The sequence below is a fragment of the Cucumis sativus genome, chromosome 3 (genome assembly GCF_000004075.3).
Source record: "Cucumis sativus cultivar 9930 chromosome 3, Cucumber_9930_V3, whole genome shotgun sequence".
Taxonomy (NCBI): Eukaryota; Viridiplantae; Streptophyta; class Magnoliopsida; order Cucurbitales; family Cucurbitaceae; genus Cucumis; species Cucumis sativus.
The window spans coordinates 18,686,964-18,710,431 of NC_026657.2; the positions used below are offsets into that span (position 1 = coordinate 18,686,964).

The 23,468-nt window shown below is 30.3% G+C and overlaps 3 protein-coding genes across 4 annotated transcripts in view; 1 reads left to right on the forward strand and 2 right to left on the reverse strand.

The window, feature by feature from the left end:
- Positions 1 to 5,242, forward strand: part of LOC116402505 (protease Do-like 7) — a 50,092-nt gene extending 44,850 nt beyond the window's left edge. Inside the window, exons 18-22 of one of the 2 annotated variants that reach the window (XM_031881865.1) lie at positions 2,040 to 2,210; positions 2,288 to 2,367; positions 2,447 to 2,674; positions 4,761 to 4,976; positions 5,149 to 5,242. In XM_031881865.1, the coding sequence (XP_031737725.1) occupies positions 2,040 to 2,210; positions 2,288 to 2,367; positions 2,447 to 2,674; positions 4,761 to 4,976; positions 5,149 to 5,163 (710 nt within the window). In that variant the 3' untranslated portion in view covers positions 5,164 to 5,242. Of the gene's footprint in view, positions 1 to 2,014; positions 2,211 to 2,287; positions 2,368 to 2,446; positions 2,675 to 4,760; positions 4,977 to 5,148 lie in introns of those variants that run through there. The other variant, XM_031881867.1, reaches the window with a different exon arrangement.
- Positions 5,243 to 11,101: 5,859 nt separating this feature from the next.
- Positions 11,102 to 11,869, reverse strand: LOC105434885 (leucine-rich repeat extensin-like protein 3). Its single transcript, XM_011653106.2, has one exon. The coding sequence runs from the start codon at positions 11,702 to 11,704 to the stop codon at positions 11,246 to 11,248; it is 459 nt and encodes a 152-aa protein (XP_011651408.1). The 5' UTR covers positions 11,705 to 11,869; the 3' UTR covers positions 11,102 to 11,245.
- An 8,766-nt stretch (positions 11,870 to 20,635) lies between these two features.
- On the reverse strand, positions 20,636 to 21,291 carry LOC116402578. The gene has a single exon (XM_031882088.1). The coding sequence runs from the start codon at positions 21,063 to 21,065 to the stop codon at positions 20,832 to 20,834; it is 234 nt and encodes a 77-aa protein (XP_031737948.1). The 5' UTR covers positions 21,066 to 21,291; the 3' UTR covers positions 20,636 to 20,831.
- Between the last annotated feature and the right edge of the window lie 2,177 nt (positions 21,292 to 23,468).

Consider the following 23,468-nt stretch of genomic DNA (forward strand, 5'->3'; position numbering starts at 1 on the left):
TTACTTCTTTTGAACTAAGGATCTTCTACAAACGCTTAAAAACTTGAAAGCAGGAAAACTTGATGGATATAATCTAATTACTTCCAGAGGCTTCTAACTTCCAACTCCGAGAACCAACACTATTCTCCACTTTCTTCTCCAATAAAGCATGAAGAAGCTGCTCAAGATCCAGAATTTCAACCTCTTTCAATAGTCTACTGGACGAAATCTCCCATGACAAAATCATACTATCCCAATGACCAAAAGACCCATTTGGTAATGAAGCCTGTTTTGGTTCAATCAGTTGGAAAACGTTCATGAGCCCATCTTAAAATATTGAAGACTCCACTAATGCATCAAGGGCCTTTCACAGTATCTATGAATTTAATATGTTCGGGCTATAGAAATCTTCTTTCTTTGTAATTACAAGGAATTTAAATATTTAGAATCCAGCAAGAGCACTTGCTTTTGTTGTTGTTCGAGCAAAATATGAAATAACTCCTTACTACATTTTATACCATAGAACTCAATATATGCCATACATGAAAATCCTAAAGAGAGACTAGGAAATTACGATAAAGGACAAAAGACTAATAAGCTCCCATAATTACATATATACTAACACTCCCCTCGAAGCTGGAACATATATATTAATCATGCCCAACATGTCACATAGGTATTCAAACTCCATTCAAAACTTTTGTAAAGATATCTCCTAATTGTTCTCGTGTCTTCACATATCCGGTAGACACTAGACCTTGTTGTATTTTCTTCAGAACAAAATGACGATCAATTTCAATGTGTTTATTACGCTCATGAAATATTGGGTTAGATGCAATATGGAGACAGCTTGATTGTCACACCACGACTTAGTCGGCGTTGTAGTATTAAAACCCAACTCATTCCAAAGTTGATGGCACGTATCCTCAAAGAATATTTTTTTTAAATGGAGACAAGTTTCTTTATTAATATAAAATATAATAAAACTCAAAGTACAACAGAGTTGGATATATAGACAAGTAGAGAAGCCTAGAAAGGGGAGGGATCAGGAGGCGCACCTGGACATTTTAACTAGGTTGACACCCCATAGCGCCATCACCATATCCTATAGAACAGCCAAGAAACATATAAATCCAAAAAAGCCAGAAACAAAAAAGCCAGAGAAGGCAAATTGAAACAGAACATTAAGAAGTTCCAAAAAAAACAAAGGCCCATGGATAATAACTCCTATACCTAACAATCAGAATAAGAGGTCTTCCACAAAGAAGAAAGCAGGAAGCTTGCAAGTCTTGAGCTTCTGAAAAATGCAGAGAGATCAGCACCCATTAACTTGTTTGAGAGATAAAAACCAGTATTTGCTTAACCACAAGAAAACGTATCCCCAAAGTATTTGTATCCTAATTTGTTAGAAACTGACGTATCAATGGTGTTTTCTCCTTAAGTCCTTGGCTCCTTGCTTGAAGACATCACCAGCAAAAAAGGCCTTCTACTGGCACAGTTCCACAACGGCTTTTTGGCTGCTCCCTACCCAAAGAAAACTAAGTTTTTTTTTTTTTTTTCTGTGGGAACTATCTCATAGAGCTGTTCTTACTCACGATAAGCTACATTGCTGCCTAGTTCCATAGAGTTTTCGATATCCTGGTGCTCCCAATTCTCTATCTTCAATGGGCTGTGGCCCTCCATTGATGTTGTTAGTCTTCTTTTTCATACTTTGTAGGCCACCTGTTAAAGGGAGGAAAAGGCTTTTGTGGGTCCATGTTGTTAGAGCATTGTTGTTAGTAGTTTGGTTGGAGAGAAACAATTGGTCCTTCAATGACAAAGCTCAAGCTTTTGGTTTGTCCTTTGATCATGTCATTTTCATAACGCTTTTGGTTTGTCCTTTGATCATGTCATTTTCATAACTCTATCTTTGGTATTAATTATCCACGTTTTTTTATTTTTATAGCTTTGATTCTCTTTCGTCCAATTCGAAGTGTTTGTCTTTTGTTTAATTTTATTTTTATCGTGTAAGAAACTCTTTACTTCTCCTCAACAGAGTACTCTTTACTCTTCCTGAACAGAGCCTGCACTACGACGAGGTGATTCAGTCTATCTCGTTGGATTAAGCAGAAGTCTGCAAGCAACTTCCAGAAAATCAATTGTAACTAATCCTTGTGCTGCATTAAATATTGGATCTGCTGATTCTCCACGATATAGAGCAACTAATATGGAAGTAATTGAGCTTGACACAGGTAAATAAAGTTTTAGACATGATGGTAATCAACCATCAATTATGTTATGATGTCTGACAATGAAAATTTTATATCAGATTTTGGCAGTACATTTTCCGGAGTGCTCACTGATGAGCATGGGAGGGTCCAAGCTATCTGGGGAAGTTTTTCTACTCAGGTTATTAAGTTTTTCCTCTCAACCAAACTTTGTTGTAGATCGCAGCTTTTGTAGCTGACTGTTTGGATCACGTATGCAGTTGAAATTTGGTTGCAGCTCTTCAGAAGATCATCAGTTTGTGAGAGGTATTCCTATCTACACCATCAGCCAAGTCCTTGACAAAATTCTTTCTGGGGCAAATGGACCTCCTCTTTTAATAAATGGAGTGAAAAGGCCAATGCCTCTAGTTAGAATTTTGGAAGTGGAACTTTATCCAACACTGCTCTCAAAGGCTAGAAGTTTTGGGCTGAGCGATGAATGGGTGCAGGTATTTTTCTTGTTTGGTCAATATTTAACCTTCAAATAGTGATTTTGTTAAGGGATGCTTGGGCGCTTTTTTTGGGCCATCTTCTTTTGTTCTTAACCATCTTTAGGTTGTACATCTTCCTTTTATCTGGTACTTTTTATCTTTCTCGGCTGTGTTGCTCCCTTTCAATTGGGCATCTACTTTATTTTTAATGTCTCCCATTGTACTCTTTGATATTTAATTTATCATTACAACCCCCCCCCCCCCCCCCCCTGCGTCCAAGATGAAGATGGCCAGAGATCCTTTGTTTAAACCAAACCAAAGGTCCTTCACTATGGCATGTTTGTGGCAGGCGATGTTGTAGAATCGATTGAAGCTAGAAGCCAATGGAGCTTTGGTTCAAGTAATTGTCATTCCAAGAAGATATTGTGGCTCCCTTTCAATTTTACTAACCTTCGAGTGTGCACCCAGTTTTTTACTTTCATGTTGGATTTCCATGGACCCCATTGGGTGCGTTGGGAGAAAATTCCTGGCTTCCTTATTTGACAGTAGTAGTTCCGTTTTCGAATTTTGCATCAATTACTTTTCTGCATAAAGCTATTCCTCCTTACGGAACCTCCAAGCCCATTTAGGTAGTAAAGCATAGTTCCTTCTCTTCATGTTGTGCAAGCCAAGGACACCTTTAGAGAATTGAATGAGGACTTTCTCCCATTTCACCAAATGGAAGCCATATCTGTTTTCTTTTCAAAGAAAGTTTCTAAAAGACGTTCCAATTATTTAGCAACCCTGTTTTGCATATAAAGAGGCAAATGGTAGGATGATAGGTTGCTCAACGTTGCTTTAATTAAAGTAAGCCTGCTACTCTTAGGTATGAGTTGCTCGAAGGTCGAGAGTTTTGGCTCTACCTTTTCCACAGTTGGGGCACAAAATGCATAGGATAGGACCAAGGCTATCCATTTCGGAGAAAACAAAAGTAAGCTTTGGGCGGCAAAGTTCCCACCTTACAACCAAAGTTAGATGCAATTAATTCCAACTGATTAGGTTTCAATTTGGAGAAACTGATATATTTGTTTGTTTTGTGCTGTGACCCAATGATTCTTCAACAAGTTAGAATCATTGGAAATTTGAGGTGGTTTGGCTAATGCTAATTCTTGCCCAATATAAAAATTGTTAAATTACCAATGAACCCAAAAGCTTAGTTGATGGTTCACACTTCACGGTGTAATTATTTCAAATACTTCAATACTTCCCCCAACTTGTGGACTTGGAAATTTTTAGAAGGCCGACCAAAAAAAAGTAAATATTAATTGGGAAGGAAATGACAATAAAGAGGTTTGAACAGAGGACCTCCAACCTTCTATGATAGCGCGTTAAGTCACCAATCAACACAAACTGATAGATTTAGCTAAATTTAATTATATCAATACTTCAACAAAATCCTGTGATCAAGTTATGTGTGCTTCATATCTACTTCTGACAATAGCCAAATAAGACAATCAATAACCAAAGCAAAAAATTAGACGAGAGTAGATTAACTTGCCTTATTTCCTCGTAGAAGAATTTTTTATTTTTTGGATCTCTCATCAATAATGATGGAATAGTTTGGCTTTCTGTAACTTATTTGGTTGGTCTTATTTCTCTTGTAGTTTGGTTATTTTTTGTGCGATTTTCCTCTATGCTTGTATACTCTTTCAATTATTTTCAATGAACATCAACTTTGTTCACTAAAAGAAAAGACAAGAAATTAAGGCTATAGTCTCATTCTTAGAAATTGTTATTATATAGCTTTCTAAATCTCCCGTTCAGTGAAAGCTGCTTCCTTTAGGACATAAATGTCACTCTTTCAACAATCATCATATATCATATTATTTTAAATGTTGTGAGATCTTTTTTCTTTTCTTTTTTTTGTAATTTTTATTGTTATTCTTATTATTTGAAAAGGAAACGTAACTTCTAATTGCAAATTCGGGTGAATTTCCTCTAGAGTCTATTTCTTCTTTATCTGAGTATGAATTGAATTATGCCACTCATATTTGTTACGAAAAGACTATTGTTAATATTAACACAATTGTGATTTGTTCTAATTGTCTCTTGACTTTTATTCAAGGATCTTGTTAAGAAGGATCCAATCAGGCGGCAGGTTTTACGAGTTAAAGGTTGTTTGGCTGGATCAAAGGCTGAAAATTTACTAGAGCAAGGAGATATGGTTTTGGCGATAAATAAACAGCCAATTACATGTTTCTATGACATAGAAAATGCTTGCCAGGAACTAGACAAAAACAATAGCACGGACGGAAAACTTAACATGACTATTTTCCGGCAGGTGAGCCAAATGATATGCCTTATTTTATTCTCTTTATTTTTAAAATGTTTTTTAGGCTGGTTGTCTTGTTAGGGCGGGGAAAGAGGAATGTTGTCAAGATTAACAGTCTCTATGATATTTTACAATATTGCTCCGGTAGATGTGCTGAATATATGGTTTGTCTCCATCTTAGGGTCATGAAAATTGATCTTTCTTGTTGGGACGGATGTAAGAGATGGGAATGGCACAACCCGCATAATAAATTGGTGTGGGTGCATTGTTCAAGATCCCCATCCGGCAGTGCGTGCCCTTGGGTTTCTTCCTGAAGAAGGTCATGGGGTGTATGTAGCAAGGTACTGCTTTATTTAGCAACTTCTTGGGGGGTATTGGTTCATGGGATTAGGACTTAAGTTGGTGATATTCCCAATAATTTTGTGCGGCAACCTTGCATAAAATGAAATAATGAAAGCAATTAATTTCAAACGCCTTAGAGGTAGGTAACCCATGAAGCATGTATATGTCTGTTAGGATAACAGTTTTTGTCTGATGTGTACGGAAGTTTCGAACTTTCAACAATTGCTAGACATGTGTGAGACACTTGTTGAGCACAAAATGAGCAATGTACACTAGTGCAAATACGTAGAATTGAAGTGTTCAAACTTTTATTCATATTCATATACTTTTGAAATAACAATGTACTTGAAAAGAAAGTAGGCCAAAAATAATAAATTGTGAGGTGAAACAAAAAAAATTATTTTAAGCATCTGAATGTAAATACATTATTTCCTATTCAATACAATGTAGCATGGTCAAAAGTCGTCTTGGGTGAATAGTCCCAACATTCATGGGTTTAAAAGATTATTAGACTTTAAGTGTCTTTTTAGAGGATATTAAATCATTTTGGAAAAAAAATGACTTTTCTTCAAATTGCATGATGTTAGAAACTAGGTAGCTAATTTCTTCACCGTCTCAGAGTACTGCATATTTCATTTGCTTTCAAACAAAAAAAAATATCATATACTGAAACAAGTTTTGGACGTCAGAGACATTGATATAGTTTTAAATAATCATCTATCATGTCCTTGTCATGTCTGTTTCTTAAATTTTTAGAAATAACGTTCTCACCATGTCTATACGTATCTTTGTCTTTCGTTTTCATGCTTCTTTAGGGTAACATAACATGCAATTTTTATTACCTTCACCTTTGAACTTTGAAATTAATTTATGTTAAGTTTTTTTCAAGTTAAAACCTTCGATCATATTAATTGGATAGTATAACCCAGTCAAATTTTTATATTAATTGTCATAATGTTTTATAAGTTTTCTTAACATTGCATATTTGTTCCATGATGCTGTCATCGTCACTTCTCCAGATGGTGCCATGGTAGTCCAGTACACAGATATGGTCTTTATGCTCTTCAATGGATAGTTGAAGTGAATGGGAAGCTAACTCCTGATTTAGATACTTTTGTTAATGTGACTAAGTACGTACGTTACGTAGTTTGAATAATACATTCACCCAATATTTTTTCTCCTGTTTCTTTTTGTTGTGTTATTAAATTCTGGATCCTAGGATAATGAGCTCTCTCTATCTCTATATTAACATAATGTTTCTTTTTCCATTTTAGGTCTAAAGGCAATATGCAATTGTCTTTCTTTTTCTTTTTTTCTTTTTTCTTTTTACTTCAACCAAAAGCACAGTACTAATATAAATATTATTCAGACTTGTAAATCATGGATTTGTTCTTCTAAATCTATAATCTTCCTCACTTTTCATCCACGTGGACACATGCATCAATAACAATTATTCTCTTAACAAAAAGAAAAAAAACACCACTCTCCTTAAACGAGTCAGTCACTTATCCACTTTGTATCAAGAGGTTGATCTTACGTCAATGCTTTTAGATTTTGAACAAGAAATATGAAAAGATAGAAGAGTACAGACTCCCTAACAAAAAAAGTGTTTTATCTCCTAATTACAAATATATATATATTGAAAAAGAAAACACCCACGAAGATTTCAACAAAGCTGACAAGCCGAGCAACCAAACTATTCCTACGAAGATGCACCAAGCTGCTGCACTAAAACAACTGCGTCCTTGAGTTCTAAGAACTGTACAAACTCCTTTCCTAACTAAAATATCCTCTAATGCCTCAAATAACATTTTTATCAGAATATGGAAATGGGTAAGGAAAACTTTTCCTAGTTTTAGAGGGGATGGAATCGTCTTTGAGAGACCTTGTAGCAGTGCATTATCAATTTGTGTGTTGGGAGGAGAAATGACAATAAGCTCAACAACACATTTAGGTAGCTACCTTTATTGACCATAAACATTTCTTTAGGAATATTTTTCCCATAGAATTAGGAATATTACTATGATGATAAGAATTAGTTATATGATGAAGTTAAGCATTGATTTAGTGAGTTTGGGCTTGGGTGTGACTTGTGAGTGTGCTCAAGAGAGGAGGCTCTAAGTACCTCAAATTTTGGATGCTTAGATATATTACAATTTTATCTCTGATATGGATCTTTGTTTTACGCCCTTTGGTGACGATGCTTATGAATATATATATATATATAATTATTTTGTGCTTGGATTAGGAACTAGAACATGAGGAGTTTGTCCGTGTGAGGACGGTCCACTTGAACGGAAAGCCTCGAGTTCTAACACTGAAGCAGAATTTACACTATTGGCCTACATGGGAATTAAGATTCGACCCCAACACTGCAATGTGGCGTCGTGTGACAATTAAAGCATTGAACTCAAATAACAACATTGAACTCAAATAACCTGTGAAGAGGAGTCATAATTTTTAAATTATTGGCCGCTGCAGAGCACAAATCCTGGAGGTTGGAGATTGAAGTCAAATACTATGTGTATTACAGCTTCTCTTCCTCACAATTTTGAAGTCAGTTGAGAAAGTTATTAACGTTTTTCATCTCTCACGCAATTCCATATTCTAGTAAATAAATATCTTAATGTTTGGGGATTTTCATATTTGTATGATCGTTCATATTAATGTTTGGGGTTTTATTATTTTAAATCTTAAACTAATAATTATATCAATTTAAATTCTTCTAACTTTTGTAAATTTGGGTGTGAAGCTTATAATTTTATCAATTAAATTAATAAATTTTCATCCATGAACGAATTTAGAGTCCTTGGCAGAATTTTCTCTTAAAATCATCCCTAAATAATGCATTTACTTGTTAAATTAACATTTGAAAAAGTTTACATGTCTTGGAGAATCAATCATTGTCTAAATTGATTGTGAAGAGTTTATTTGATTCAAATTACAAAGTTGGTTATACAAAATTTGGAGAAGGAGATGCAATCATTAGTTTAGATTTTTAGTTGATGTTACTTCGGATATAAATTAATATTTTCAATCTAACATAATAATAATAAATACCTGAAAAAATAAGTTTGTTAACCACAGTTTTAAACTAAAATAAGAAAAACAGAATAATTTGGCCACTTAAAGGTGCTTTGTTCATACTGCCTACTTGTCCTTAATATTACATCATATGGCCTTTCATTGTGTTTGACTTAAGATTTATAATTTTTGAATTTTTGAATTTTTATTTTTATTAAGAAGTAGCTAATGGAGAATTAACTGTTTATATGAAATGTTTCTTTAAAAATAGATTTCAAATTAAAGAAAAAAAATGCTACATTTATGAACCTCATTTTTTAAAAAACTAATAATTAAACGGTTTCTCTTTTTCTTTCGAGTTCAACAATTATCCAGTACTATGGAAATCAAATCTCTCATCTAGAAAATGGAAGGTTATGTCATTTATTGCTAACTCAAGTTGGGTTCAGTTTTTAGGAGTCATTCCAATTTTTTCTCCATAGCTTTTTGGTTTAGTTTCCATCTAGCTTTCTATGTTTCAAAAGTTATATTTTTACTCTTGAATTTTGAAGTTAATTCCCATGTTTAATTTTTAAAACGTTACATTTTTATGTTTGAGTTTGAGTTATGTTTTCTTTCGGTTCATTGGTTTTAAACGTCATCATAAGTTCATTGGTTTTAAACATCATCATATCTTATGTTTCTACTAATTCTCACTTTTGAACAGAAACTATTTATTTTAAAAAGTTAATTAATAAGTATGAGCATTAAAAAATCAAATATAAAAGTGTAAATCTATATATATATATATTAATTAAATGGTAACTTTTTCAAACCCATTGATTGAAAGAATGAATACTCTGCTCAAAACTTAATTAGGCATCAACTAGGATTCTTTTTCCCAATGTTATTTTATGTGGTGACAAATTTTCGTGAAAAGAAGCAAAAACAAAATCGTAAGTGCATGAAAGAAAGGGTCTAATTGTGTTATTTAAAATTAGATTGTGACAGTGTCTGACATGAAAAGGCCAATTGGAAGTAATGAAATGATGGAATTGTCATTGCCAAGTTGTGCCAACTTATTAATTGATGATGTGGGTTTGCTGTTTCATATAGTTTTTATACATTAAATTTTTTTTTATCATTTACACCAAATAAATAATGTGTTACCAATGCCATATAATATCACTACCAGTCCCTCCCCCACAAATTGAATGAATGTTCATCTACATATACAGTAATTTCTTGTTGATATGAGCACATATTTTTGCTCTAAATTTTAGTCCATAGATATTTGAAACAGAACAAGATATTACAATTTGTAGTATTTAAAATAAACTCCCAATGTAATACTAACAAAATTAGCTCAATTGGTAAATAATAAATAATTGTTATAACCTTAAGGTTAAATGAGTCTAACTATGAGAAAGTTTATTCTATTCTCTTCTTACAGTAGAGTACTTCAAAAGTGTTAAATTTCGAAATGCTTTAACACCATGGGAAAGAAAATTAAGTGTTAAACGATTTCAATGTTTGTATCTCATTATAATAATAAAATTATTTTTTAAAAATATTGTAATATTGGTTGAGAAATTTTAGTTTATATTTCATTATTGTTAATTTTAAAATTAATTAAACCAAAAGAAAGTAAGTTTTAAAGTTTTGGCAATTTTTGTTTTTAAAATTGGACAAATAATTCAATCATTATACTTAATAGTGATTTGCATGAAATGGAAAGTAAATAGGTGTATGCATGAATGTATATATGTATATTAGTAATCTTCTTCTTCACACATCTTAATTTTGACACTTTTTCCATACTCTACTTTTCTCTTATTTGTTAGTGCCCATTTATTCACCATTCTTTTGCCAAACCTATCAAATGTTTTTTAAAAAATACATATAAGAAAATCACATAGAGACCTATTTTCTAACTTTTTTCTTCGGTTAAAAAAATAAATGAATTATTATTTAGCTTCTTGTTATATAGTTTTGTTTATCTATTTCCCCTTTTAACCTTTTTAAAAGAAAGTTACCGATTTAGCAACTTGGTTTTTAGTTTTTAAAAATCAAGTCTACCAACATTCATTCTAAATTTATCACTTGGTCTACCTATGCTATTGTTTTCAAAAATTAATCTTAGTTATGAATATATATTTGTATTTGTTTTTTAAATTTAACTTTTTTTTTTACTTAAGATAAAAAAGAAAATCATCAGTAAGAAATGGACAGAAAATAGAGAATTTTCTAAAAAACCAAATGATTACAAACAAAACTTGAATTTTTCTTTTTTTTTTTTTCTTTTTAGAAAAAAGAAGTTTAAGTAAGGTTTGTGCAACTCAACACTATGTGTAGAAAAAGGAAGGTATGAGTTAAATTATGTGCACACTTGATCTTTGTCCAAACACGTTTAAATATGAGCAAGAGTTAGGTACAATTGTAAGTGCAGGTAAATAAAATTATATTTCAAAAAACAGAAAAGAGTAATTAATTAGTTAAGAGAAACTATGTAATTATTATTAAAATTCTATACTAAAATAAAAGTAACTTTAATAAAGCCTACAATCTAATTCCAACATTATTCTTCTGTAAGTCTCTTTAAATTTTGTTCCATCTTTACAAATCTTCATATATATTAATGTCTCTATAAGCATCCATCAACGTCACAATACATATCAACCACAAATAAATAATTTGTAACCTTCAATATTCCTATCAACACCAAAAATATATATAACCCCAAAATTATATTGAAAGAAAATATAAATAAATTTTGTTGAAATAAAAGGTAAATAAATAGACATCTAATAATTAAGATCATATAATATATATATATATACTTATACTTTATGATGAACTAAGAGTAAATATATTTCTTTTAGTAATTAGACCAAATTCAACACATTAACTTGCTTTATATGGCTATTCATCCTTCACCACTTACTAAACCCCATTAGATGCAAAGCTCCACAGCCAATCGCCACCGCAACTGCCGCCATGCCCGGCCGCGTCCTCCTCGTGCCAGAGAAGTAATACCAACTATTATTCGCATCAATCTCGTACAAATTACCGGGAACACCCGTCGTATAAGTAAACCTTGGAGGTGGTGGTGCAGGTGATGACGTAGTATAAATAAACCTAGGAGGTGGTGGTCGAGAGGACACCGTTGGAGTACAAGGAGAAGGAGGAGGAGGAGGAGGAGGAGGGGGCGGTGGTGGCGATAGTTGTTGAATACATGGATTGGAACAAGGGCATGATCCACATTTGATCTCAGCGTCCGGATTTTGAGGATCTACCAATATCGGGGAGGAGGTTTGGGAGTTGGCGAGAAGAAGGAGGTGGGAGAGGAAAGAAAAGGAGAGTAAAATGGCGGCGTAAGGCGCCATTTTCATGTAAAGAAAAAGCTCTAAAATCGATGAGGATTGAGTTTGTGGAGAGAGAGAGAGAGAGAGAGAGTTAATGCGAAGGTGAGTGTAGGTTTTGTTATTTTGGTTGAGTTAGGTGCATGGGAATACTTTGAACAGAAGGGTATTTTGGTCCATTTGCATCTCTTCTTCTTCTTTCTTTTTTATTAATTTCGTTATAAATATATATATTGTAAAACTTTACATTATACTTTTCGTCTTTATGAGAATATTACATCACAAATATATGAGGTGATGAGTAGAGGTGTGAGGTGGAGTAATTCTGTTTTTGTAAGAAAAGGAAACTTTTATTAATTAAATTTGAAGCTTAGTATTATATGTATATTAGAATTTACTTATCATTTTGGCTATTGTTTGTATAGAGAAAAGGCTTAAACGTTAGATTAATTGTAGTTGTAGGTAGGCTTAAATATAGTGGTGTCAACAATCATAAGATGGATAATTAATAGAGGCATGATTGAATTTAAAATTGAAGAAAAAGAAAAACCTTCAATTAAAGTACTAAAATACAAAGTTTAATTGGAAAGAATATAAGATGAAATGTTCAAAGGGTATGACTTAAGAGAGACTCTTTGGAAAAGGGTTTTGGTATTTGTGTGTTTAGATAGTGAATTGCATGTGGGTGTTGTAAATGTTGGGGACCTCATCCCCACCTAATTTCCTTTTTCTTCTTCAACTTTCCCCTTCAAATCATCTCATCCATTTTTCATATACAATCATTTCAAAGATAAGAAGAGAGACGGTGTGTTTGTTTATTATGTTCAACTAATTACTTCATTTTAACAATAAATATTTAACTAATTACATACAAATAAATATAATTTAAATTGGTATATATTTTATTTTATTATTTACATTTTCATATATATAATTAAATTTTATGTTCTGCACATCTTTTCTTCAAATCATTTGTTTTTATGATTAAGGATAAATTTTAAAAATATATATTTTATATATATATATATAGATATATATCAATTAGTTTTTAAAATCATTTAAACATTCTTTCGGAACCATTTCACTTTTTTTATTTTGTTGTTTTTTAAAAAATAAATCTATTATATTGTCTCTTGTTTATTACACTAATTTATTTTGTACTTTTATTAACTAAGATTAAAATGGTTGAGTTATTAACTAAATAATTCCAAAAACAAAAAAAAGTTTTTAAAAACTAATATATTTTCAATTTATGGCTTGGTTTTGAAAATATCCTAAAATGTAACCAAAATCTTGAGAATGAATAGAACTAAAAGTGAGATTTGTAGGCTTAATTTTCAAAAACGAAAATCTTTGACTTATAATTACGTCTAAACTACCGAGATTAAACATGTCATTTAAATTACTAGTAGTTTAATATTTTAATTTCCAGTTGATTTATTACAAGAATGAAAACAGTAAAAAAAGAAAAAAGAAAGAAAGAAAGAGATTCCTCTATATAAAAAAAAATTGATATGCATTTAACTCTTTGATCAATAGCTATGAAAATGTATATTTCAACCAAAAGTGGAACAAAATCATTAGCATCAAAATTCTCCATATTGTGTTGAATATATTCCCTTTGTGTTTGGTATCAATTTATTCATCTTTTTTCTTTGTTTGGACTCTCTCTCTTCAATGTCTTAAAATTTTTAATTAATTAAGTTTCCGCCAATAATATAACACAATTGAAATGAAAGCCATTATGTTTTGATTACCGTATCTAAAATAGAATTTAAGGGGATTTTTTCCAAAAATAGAAAATATCACAATCGTATAAAACATTTTCAAAAAATGAAAAAGTTTGTAATGTGAAATAACAAAAATATTATGCTGTTAATCGACACACAACAGCACAAAAAAAAAAGATCTTATATACCAATATAAACGATCTTGTATAGACAATTATCTCTATCTATCTGAAATATTTACAACAGATTGTTTAAATATTGATACACGCAGGTCGTGCAGTGAAAAAAGAAGAATAAGAAATAAGAAAAAAATATATTTTTTGTGAAAAATATGGAAAGATGACAAAAAAAAGAATAAATTATGAAAGAGGAGATGAAAAAATTGAAGAAGACAATTGTATGATTTATGAAAAAATTAACTCAAATTAGACGAATCAGTAAACTTTTTTATTTAGTTATACAAGCAGTCAAATATTTTCAGTTTTGTTCCATATATACAAATTAACCTTTTAAGAAACAATCTATTCAATAAAAAACTAATTGTATTTCATGTTTTAATTCATTTATTTATGTTTTTTAATTTCATGTTTTAATTCATTTATTTATGTTTTCTAATTTCATGTTTTAATTCATTTATTTATATTTTTTTATTTCATGTTTTAATTCATTTATTTATGTTTTTTTTTCATGTTTTTTCATTTCTAATAAGAAAAATTGTTATAAATAGTAAAATATTGAAACTATTTATAAAATATAGAAAAAAAATTTAACATATTAATTTTGCTATATTTTATATACACTTCCAATAATATTCTATTTATAACCTATCTCTTCTTATAATATATGTATTTAGTATTAAATTTAGAAAAATATGAATTTTTATTTAATACGTTCAAAATGTGCTTCAAAATATATATTATATTATCAAGCTTAAATGCTCTAAAAACTAACATCTAACATGGTGGTTTCAAATTAAAGTGTGAGACCAATTTCTAATTTGGGTACGGAAGTAAAATTCGGTTAAGTATTAAGAAGTTTGTCGTTTGAATAAATTTGCGAAAATGATTAAACGATAAAATCTTTTACGGTTAAGTATACGTTTTTGCAATTAAGTAGGTGGTTCGCAAAAGAAGAGTGATAAGAAGAGAAAAAGTTCACATAAAGTTAAAAAGTGCAAGTTTTGAGTGTTAGACTAGAAGTATTTGGTGGTTTCGCGAGAAAAATCAAGTGTTTCGTGGAGAAGAAGTTTGCGAAGAAGCCTTGGAGTTTAAGTTCGCGATTAGAGTTCTATGCAAGTAAAAGTTGATTAGTTCACGTGGAAGGCTTCTTATAGTAAAAATATAACCATGAGATAAAGTTATTCGCGAGAAATGTTAAGTGGTTAAAGTTATTTGGGGTTTAGGTTAGGCGGAAAGTAAGGCCTGGTGAAGAAAAATGTCAAATCTAACTTGACAGCGGTTAACGTGTAAGATTAAGGATTTAAGCATGACTAGGTTGAATATTAAATTTACACGTGTGAAGTTTTAAGCAGGAGCTGACGAACTGAGAAGAGTTTTTGCATGACTAAGTTAGTTTAAGGACTCTATAAATAAGATGATGAGAGTTTTGTTAAAATGATGCTTACGAGAAGGACTTCTTTAGTTAGTTTGGTGAGTGTTTTCCCCTCAAATGAATTTATGTTAAAAAACTTTATTATGATTTCTTTTTACTGATTTGAAAGAAGAATTCAAATGAGAATGTTTCAAAACGATTTCTATGAAAAGTTATATTTTCAAGCATGATTTATAATGTTAATGCTTGATTTGATGACTATGATTTCAGTACTATGTTTCTTTGAGATGATGCTAGTTTTTATGTGCACATAAAGAGTCAAAGCCACCATGAGGTGTACGAGATATATGGTGAAAATAAGTTGGCTTATGCATTGAAATGAGCGTATAAAGTTTAGCGGTATGAGCAACAAGGACGAATATGTATGTTCTCGGATACTGTTGATACAATAGTCTAAACACGAGGTAATGAGACCAAGCGTAGAGAGAACGATTCAGGATCCTTGGCAAAATGAATTGAGTTGTTAAGCATAAAAAAATGTTTACGCGAAATAAAATAATTTTTTGGTATGTTTAAATGATTTGATATTATTTTTGCGAAATGATTATGAAAAAGTATTGCGAAAGGTTTTCATAAAACCTCACCAAGTCTTTTAGACTTAGGTTTTAAAAATCTATTTTCCAAGATAAGGCGTTTAGGCCAAGTAGAGAAGAAGGTTGAAAATTTTGCGGTAAGGTAATTCAAGGCGTTTTGAAAGTGGTTAAGCCTTGATTATTTGGTTAAAGTATTGTAATAATGTATGAAACGCATATTATTAATTAAATATACGTTTTGGTTTGTATTTATTTTGCTTGGCATTACATTGATCTCTGTTACATTTTAAGTTTTGTTAATAGTTTAAAAGGAGTTGAGAATAAGATTTTGAGATAAGAAAATTTCAAGGTTGCAACAAACTCGCATTTTATTCCTACTACTTTGGCGTTTTCGTCGCAGTATGGTTTGGGGTGTGACATGAAGTGTTTTTTCCTAAAGGAAGTCGTTTTAAAAAATTAAAAGTTTGTTTGAATTGCATTTTTAAGTGATTAAATTAAAAAATAAGTTGTTTAGAAAAAAAATATCATGTGTTTGACAATCATACGAATTTATAAAACAATATGACTTAGTATAAACACCTAAAACCAACTTTTAGAAAAGTAAATTGTATGTTTAATGGTTAATCTCTATAATTTATATGAAACAATTCAACCAACACCTTCAACTATGATCATGAACCAACATTCGACAACCATCGTTGTCATCTGTCATCGCCTAACTTTCTTTCATTGTTTTTTTGTGGCTGTTGTCTATCAACTTTTGTTTGATAATTTTTATGTGACTGTTATTGTTTTTTTTTTTTTTTTTTTGTCAATTGTTTTATGGTAACTGTTACTGGTCAACTTTTGTCAATCATTTTTCTATGATTGTTATCGGCCAACTGCCAACAACTTTTGTTTTGTGATTGCCCTCATTTGACTTCTAATGACCACCGTTGCCAACTTCTGATTAATTATCATTTTACAGTGACGGTCCTTGACCCCCTCAAACCACCCTTCTCGATGATCATTGTCGAACTTCTATCAAAATCTCCACTGACAAATTATATATATATGTGTGTGTATATATGTATATATGTAGATATATGCATATGTGTATATATACATATATATGTGTATATGTATATATGAGTATATATGTGCATATATGTGCATCCATGTATATATATAATCTTTTACTCTACTGCAAATCAAACAAATTTTTATCTAAGAACACTTTTGATAAAAAAAAAAAAGAGTTGTCAAGTACATTCAAATCTAATAAAATTGTTTTCCTTTGAAGGGGTTTTTTAGAAAATATGTTCAAAATGAAAATGTATTTTTTCGAAAATAATTTTTTCTTAAGTAATTCTAAACAGATCATAACTCATTCAAATCTAATAAGATTGTTTTAAAGGACATGAATCTAAAAAGATTTATAAAGATAGTAAAAGGTTACTTTCTATTAGTAATAGATTGCGATAGATCAAGGTAGACATCTATTTCATTGTCTATCACTAAAGTAACATGTTTGTATGAATCTATTGTTATCTATAGATAGAAAGTAAGATTTTACCATATAAGTTAGCTCATCTTGTCATATTCGAAAACATCTTTTCAAATAAAATTTATATGATAATCTGATAACAATCAATATTACTGACAGTCATATGATAATCAATATCAAACCAAAATTAGTGATAATTAAATAACAATTTCATAACAATCAAATAATAATCCAATTCAAATTTGGAAGGATAAACTATGTAAAAGTATATGATATAATAGAATTTCATATAGATGTAGATCAATGATGACAATAAATAAGGCAATCATATCTTCATATTAAAATCTATTATTAGAAATTACTAACTATGTGAAATATAAATGTAATCAGATTGCAAAATATATATAAGAAACAATGGGACAATTAGTATATTTGATAGTAATCAAATAAAAAACAATCTATATCATTAGTAATCATAGATCAATTAATATGAAATAAAAACTAGATAACAATTAAATAGAAATAAACTTTTCATACAATTAATTAATACTCATTAGCCATAAAAGTGATTATGCTCTCTTATTTTGGTTTTGGAAAGAACTCTTCTGCTCTAAATACTTAAAATTAAAGTTTGAAGTAAAATTTGTTTGTAAATCATAATTAATTTATTAAAGTGTTATGAGATTTAAAGTCATTAGGAAGGGCTGATCACTATCTATATCTCTTTCCAGCTAATGAATCCTTTTGGTCTTCTTCCTATAATTCAAGTGTTCTATATCAATTCCACAATATATATATTCCATCTTGGAATAATTATACTTTATATATAATTAATTAATAACATGGTTAAAATATAATTTTTTTATATTTTCTTTTTTTTTCTAATATTAACTTGTAAGATAAAACATCAATTATCATCTCAAAAGTCAATAATATTATTGAATCAAAAGGAGAAGAAAATTGTTTCCACGATTCTTTCTTATAGGTTTTCTGGTTTTCTATTACTAAATATTTATTCTATTAGTGAAAAATATCTAAATTAAGATAATATATTTTTGTTAGATTGAAATCTTCCATTTCTTTGGAATTGGCCGTATATTAGGATTATTATTTATTTCCTTGATTGGCGTATGTTTGTAGGTGTGCAAAGAATTAAGAAAAAGAACGATTTTTCAAAAAAAAAAGAGAAACGAGAAATAGCTCAATATTTTGTGAATCCTTCGAGTGAGTCAACACAATATGAAGAAAGATTCTCCGGTAGAGAATCAAGATTGAAAATTACTCTAGTCACCTTAATATAGTTTTTGCTGCTATATTGGTTTATTTTTCCTTTTGTTGTATCTTCCGTTCTTAACCGAGGTAACTACTCGAAGCACAAGTGTTGACAATTTTATTGTTTTCTCACTTTTGAAATATTCTTATACGATTGGACAATTGAAGACGAAGAAACTTATTTTTAGTATAAGTAATAACTTCAATGTTTTAAGTCCATCTCATACTTCATACTTTCGTATCTTTAAAATCTCTCCTTCTAATATGTTTTAATTAATTTATTAATATTAATATAAATCATAATTTAGTATCTAAAAGTTTATTCTCCATAAATTGCTTATTGAAAATTGTGGGAAGACAAAATTGGGAGCTCATCAAAGTTTAAACTAAAAATTTATAAAATGATTATTAGTAATTTTAAGGTCTAATTTGATGAAATAAAAAATAACAAGCATTATTGATCCAGATTATATATAACCAACGATAATAATTAGATAACAATGGTAACTCATCAACGTTCACAATAAAAATGATTTCAGTTTTCTCAAGTTACCATTTTAAACTTATTATAACTCAGAAAACTAAAATATAATTCTGAGAGAAAAATAGAGGAAGGGATGGAGGAAGAAAGGAATCATATACCCTTTTGAATGTAAAAGAGATGAAAGAAAAGCTGTGAGCTTTGATCCTCTTCTTTTTCTATCTAAACCGAATTATTGAAAGTCCCATACTTTTAAACCATAGGGATCCAATTCTTTTCTACTGCCTTTACTTTTTCATTCTATTTTTTATTTATTTATTCAACTTTATATTGTCTTATAAATTAAGGGACCTTTTTTCGAATGCTATTGCTCTTCCAAATTTGATTCATACAGATAAACTAACTTTAATCTTAAGATCTGTCCTACAGCGGTCCAATCTTTCACGTATATGAGTTGGAAAAAAAAACAAAATATATTGACTATTTATTTAATAGAAAAAACGTCAACAAGAATTTAGCTCAACTAGAATATCATGTGTCGTGAACTAAAGAATACATAATTTAAATTTCTCACCTTATTTTTATTTTTCTTTTAAATATCATTGATAAGAGAATATCTTTCATATTAGTTTTAAATCTTGAGGTGGATGCATGTTTTCATATTAGTTTTAAATCTTGAGGTGGATGCATGTTTTCATGAGATTGAGTAACCACGGTTAAATAAGAGAATATCTTTCACATAAAAATAAAAATAGATATTATACTTTTTAAGGATTTTTTAAAAATAGAACTGGAACAATTTTAAAAAAAGAAAAAGCTCACAAATCTACAACGTAAAATAACAAAAATACTCTGGGTTTATTCAGTCACACATGCGTGAAAAAATAATTTATTACTCTCTAAACAATTTCTTAACAAGTTTAAACGATTATTACCCTCTAAATAATTTCTTAACAAATTTAAACGATATTGTACTCATGTATCTAGTCTAAACGATCTCATAATAAATTTAAGCGATCTTCTATTCTTATACGTACTCATGTATCTAGTCTAAATGATCTCATAATAAATTTAAGCGATCTTCTATTCTTCCACTCAGCTTAAACAATCATCTACTCTTGTATCCTAGTTTAAACGATTTTGTATTTAGGCTAAATGATTTTGCAGTGATCTATCTATGTCTATCTATGTCTGTGTGAAATAGACAATCGATCATTTAGATACACAATCGTTTAGTGATCTATCTATGTCTATCTATGTCTGTGTGAAATAGACAATCGATCATTTAGATACACAATCGTTTAGATTATGATCTTGTATCAAGAAGAGAATTATTTAGATCTTGTATCAAGAAGAGAATTATTTAGATATCAAGAAGAGAAAAAGAAGATGAGAAATAGAAAAGAAAGAAGAAATTTTAAAGGACGAAAACTGATAAATATTTTTATAAATAATTGTAATATTATAAAAGAAAAATAAGTAATAATATTAAAAGAAAAGGAATAAATGGCAAAAGAAAAAGTGCAAATTGTCCTTATTCAAGGACAAACTTGAAATTTGAAAAAAAAGATTACTAGAGCAAATACTATAATTATAAAAATAAAATTTTAGAATTTAAATTAGTCCATTATAAAATTAATTGAAAAACAATTGAAGTCATATACACATAACAATATGAGATTATTGCTATAATAATCAAAACGTTTGTTTGTATAGTAGTGAAGGGATTAGGGTAAATAAAACATTATAAATTTGTTGATCTCCCCTCAAACTTTGGTAATAAACCTCGCTCAAAATCTTCCTCATCCCCCAAGTACTTTCCTACTATGAGTCTAGCAAGGATCAAACTTGCAAAAACAGCTCTTCAAAGGATCAAACTTGTTATTATTAGTTGGCTACACATAGGGTATATATATATATGAGAAGAGACATAGGGTATATTTAGCCTATTAATTTTACTCTTAAATTGAGATCCATTATTAATATACATTATTGGACTTGGGGAAAAAAAGCATGTAAAGGAACAGCATTCTTGCGTATTATCTCAAATCGGAACCGCATTAGACACCGACGGGTATACGACGGTAGCCGGATGCGCCATGATACGGCGCCCCTTGTGATGGCGGAAGCAAAAAACCAGAGCTCCCACCGGCCACTCCACCACCGCCGCCACAGCGAAAGCCAAAAACCCCAGGGTCGGCCCCACCACCTTGCATCTGCACGGATTGCTGTGGGTCCCACATTCAATGCAGATCGGAACACCGATTCCCACACCCATTCGCCGGAGCACAACGGAGCGTATAACGAGCAATAGGAGGAGTAGGAGGAGGAGGACGAATTCGCGTAATTTGGTAATTTGAGAGTCCTCAAAATTCTAGTTTATAGCGGTAAGGTTTATGGGAATTTGGGATTCTAAAGGGACACGTGGTGGTCTTACCAAGAGTTTGTAAGACACGTGTCGTGCTTCTGTTGAGTGGTACAGGTGTCTTGGTATTACTGCTGGATGTTACTTTACTTTGTTTAAGAAGACAGGCCTAACCAGTGTTTAAAATGGGCCAAAAGTAGGCCCTCTTCTTTTTTAGATTTTTCAAACGAGGCCCAATTTTCTCCCGTCTACCTGTGGAGATTTTTGGGACGGACAAAAAGAATCACAAAATAGAAGGTTAGTGTAGAATAAATGGCAAAAATATTTTTAAATACTCCTGCCTAACTAAAAAACTTAATCATAAATATAGTCATGTAATAAACTTCAAATACACTATAATAAAAAAAAAACTCCTCCAGCTACTTAAATCATATGAAAATTTTAATTTTCTCCAAAATAAAAAAAAAACTCATCATCATCAAATTTTCATTCAATGTGTGAAACAACTTCACGTAACATTGAAAATAACATTGAAGGCATCAAATCTCCACTTTGAAATTCTAGCAATTTTTTAATTTACGTTCATTGCTCCACCGAAAAACATTTTTCCGCTCCACACAAATTTACGTTCGTTCACCTAAAAGCATCACTATCATCCCTCCACTGAAAAGCATTCTTTCACTCCACATTTATTCCATTCGTTCGCTCCATAATCTCCAATCGGTTGAAGAAAGCATTATGTGAACGGTTGAAGAAGGTTTCAATCGGTTGAAGAACAAGTTCCTATTTGTTTAAATGCTATGTCTTATTCATGTGCCTCATCTTCTTCTTCAGGAAAATTTGTTCCTCCGCAAATAAAACCTAAAAAAAAAAAATATTCAAATAGTTGCAAAAATGTGATTGAGGCATCATTACAATTCTAAAATTTAAATTCAAATTCTAATTAAAAATACATATTATGTATTATTTAATAAATTATTTAAAAAAAATTTTAAAAATTGAAAATGTCTTATTTGACATTATTTTAGGGGAAACGTCTCAACTTTAAATTCAAATTGTTATTAAAAATATATATTAAGTAATTTTAATAAATTGTTTAAAATATAAACATGCTGAAAATCTTGTATATATATTTCATTATTATAAGGAAGGTTGTTGCAATCTTGTTCAGCAACAAAATAACAGATTTAGTTAACATTTACCAAATTTGAATGTTTGCAAAATACACTGTCTTCATGCTCTTTCCAATATCTTGTCTTATTTTTTTGAGTTATTCAAATACATTGTGTTTGAAATATATAGATTATTATATACCCCGGTGAATGATACTATATCTTATGACAATTTTTTTTACCTTTTTATGTGTGTCCCAAATTTGTCATCATTCATACTTGACATATACTATGTTTGAGAAATCTTTATTCTTATTGTTTGTTTTGTAACAAACCTATCTTAATGTTCGGTTTTTTGGATTGAAAAAGTATATGATTATATGAAGAAAAAAAAATATTAATATTTGAATATGTGATCATGATATAGAACGAATAGTTTATCACATTATTTAAAAGCATAAATTTCAATATAATTGTGTCAGCAATATATGTTATATAGTCTGTCAAATATTGTGGAACTAATCTGAAAAGAGTAATATTGTCATGTAGTATGTATAAATACATTATAACTCTATAGAAAATCAACACAACCAAACAGGGCTAATTTAACCAATAATTTGATCTTGTTAAATTAAGAAATAAAAAAATAAAAAAACAAAACAAATGGAACAAATTAAATATATTCACAAATGGAAGATATTCTTGAATTTTTTAAATTTGTGGAGTTGAAGATGAATAGAAAGTCTGAAGAACTAGGAAACAAATTGTACATAATTTTTTAAGAAATCAAGAGTAAGTGCAACCTAGTTTTTCGGGTGCACAAGAGACTAACAAATATATGATAAGCATGTGATATAAACTGATATTTTCTTTTATGATTTTGTGTACATGTAACTGGATGTTAAAATAAATTGTATTTGGAATGCAGGGAACAAGAGACTTTGAGGAGCACCTTGACAGAGTAGAAGAGGACAAAGAAGAAGAGAAGGAACAAAAGGATCAAGATGACGAACTGAACTTGGAATCAAGCCATCTAAAAGTGCTTAGGAAAAAGATGACGATCTTGACGACGAAGGAAAGGGAAACACAGCTGAAAATAGGAATCAAACTTTTGGAGGGTCGGATGGTGGATAAACGTAACTAAATTAAGCACATTAGAAACAATACCTACCATTCAAGGACAAGAGGGAGATGACTCACAATA

Bases quoted from the DNA above. Each gene is read 5' to 3' on its own strand.
- LOC116402578 (XM_031882088.1), bottom strand. From the start codon at position 21,065: ATGGGTGTGGGAATCGGTGTTCCGATCTGCATTGAATGTGGGACCCAC.
- LOC105434885 (XM_011653106.2), bottom strand. From the start codon at position 11,704: ATGAAAATGGCGCCTTACGCCGCCATTTTACTCTCCTTTTCTTTCCTC.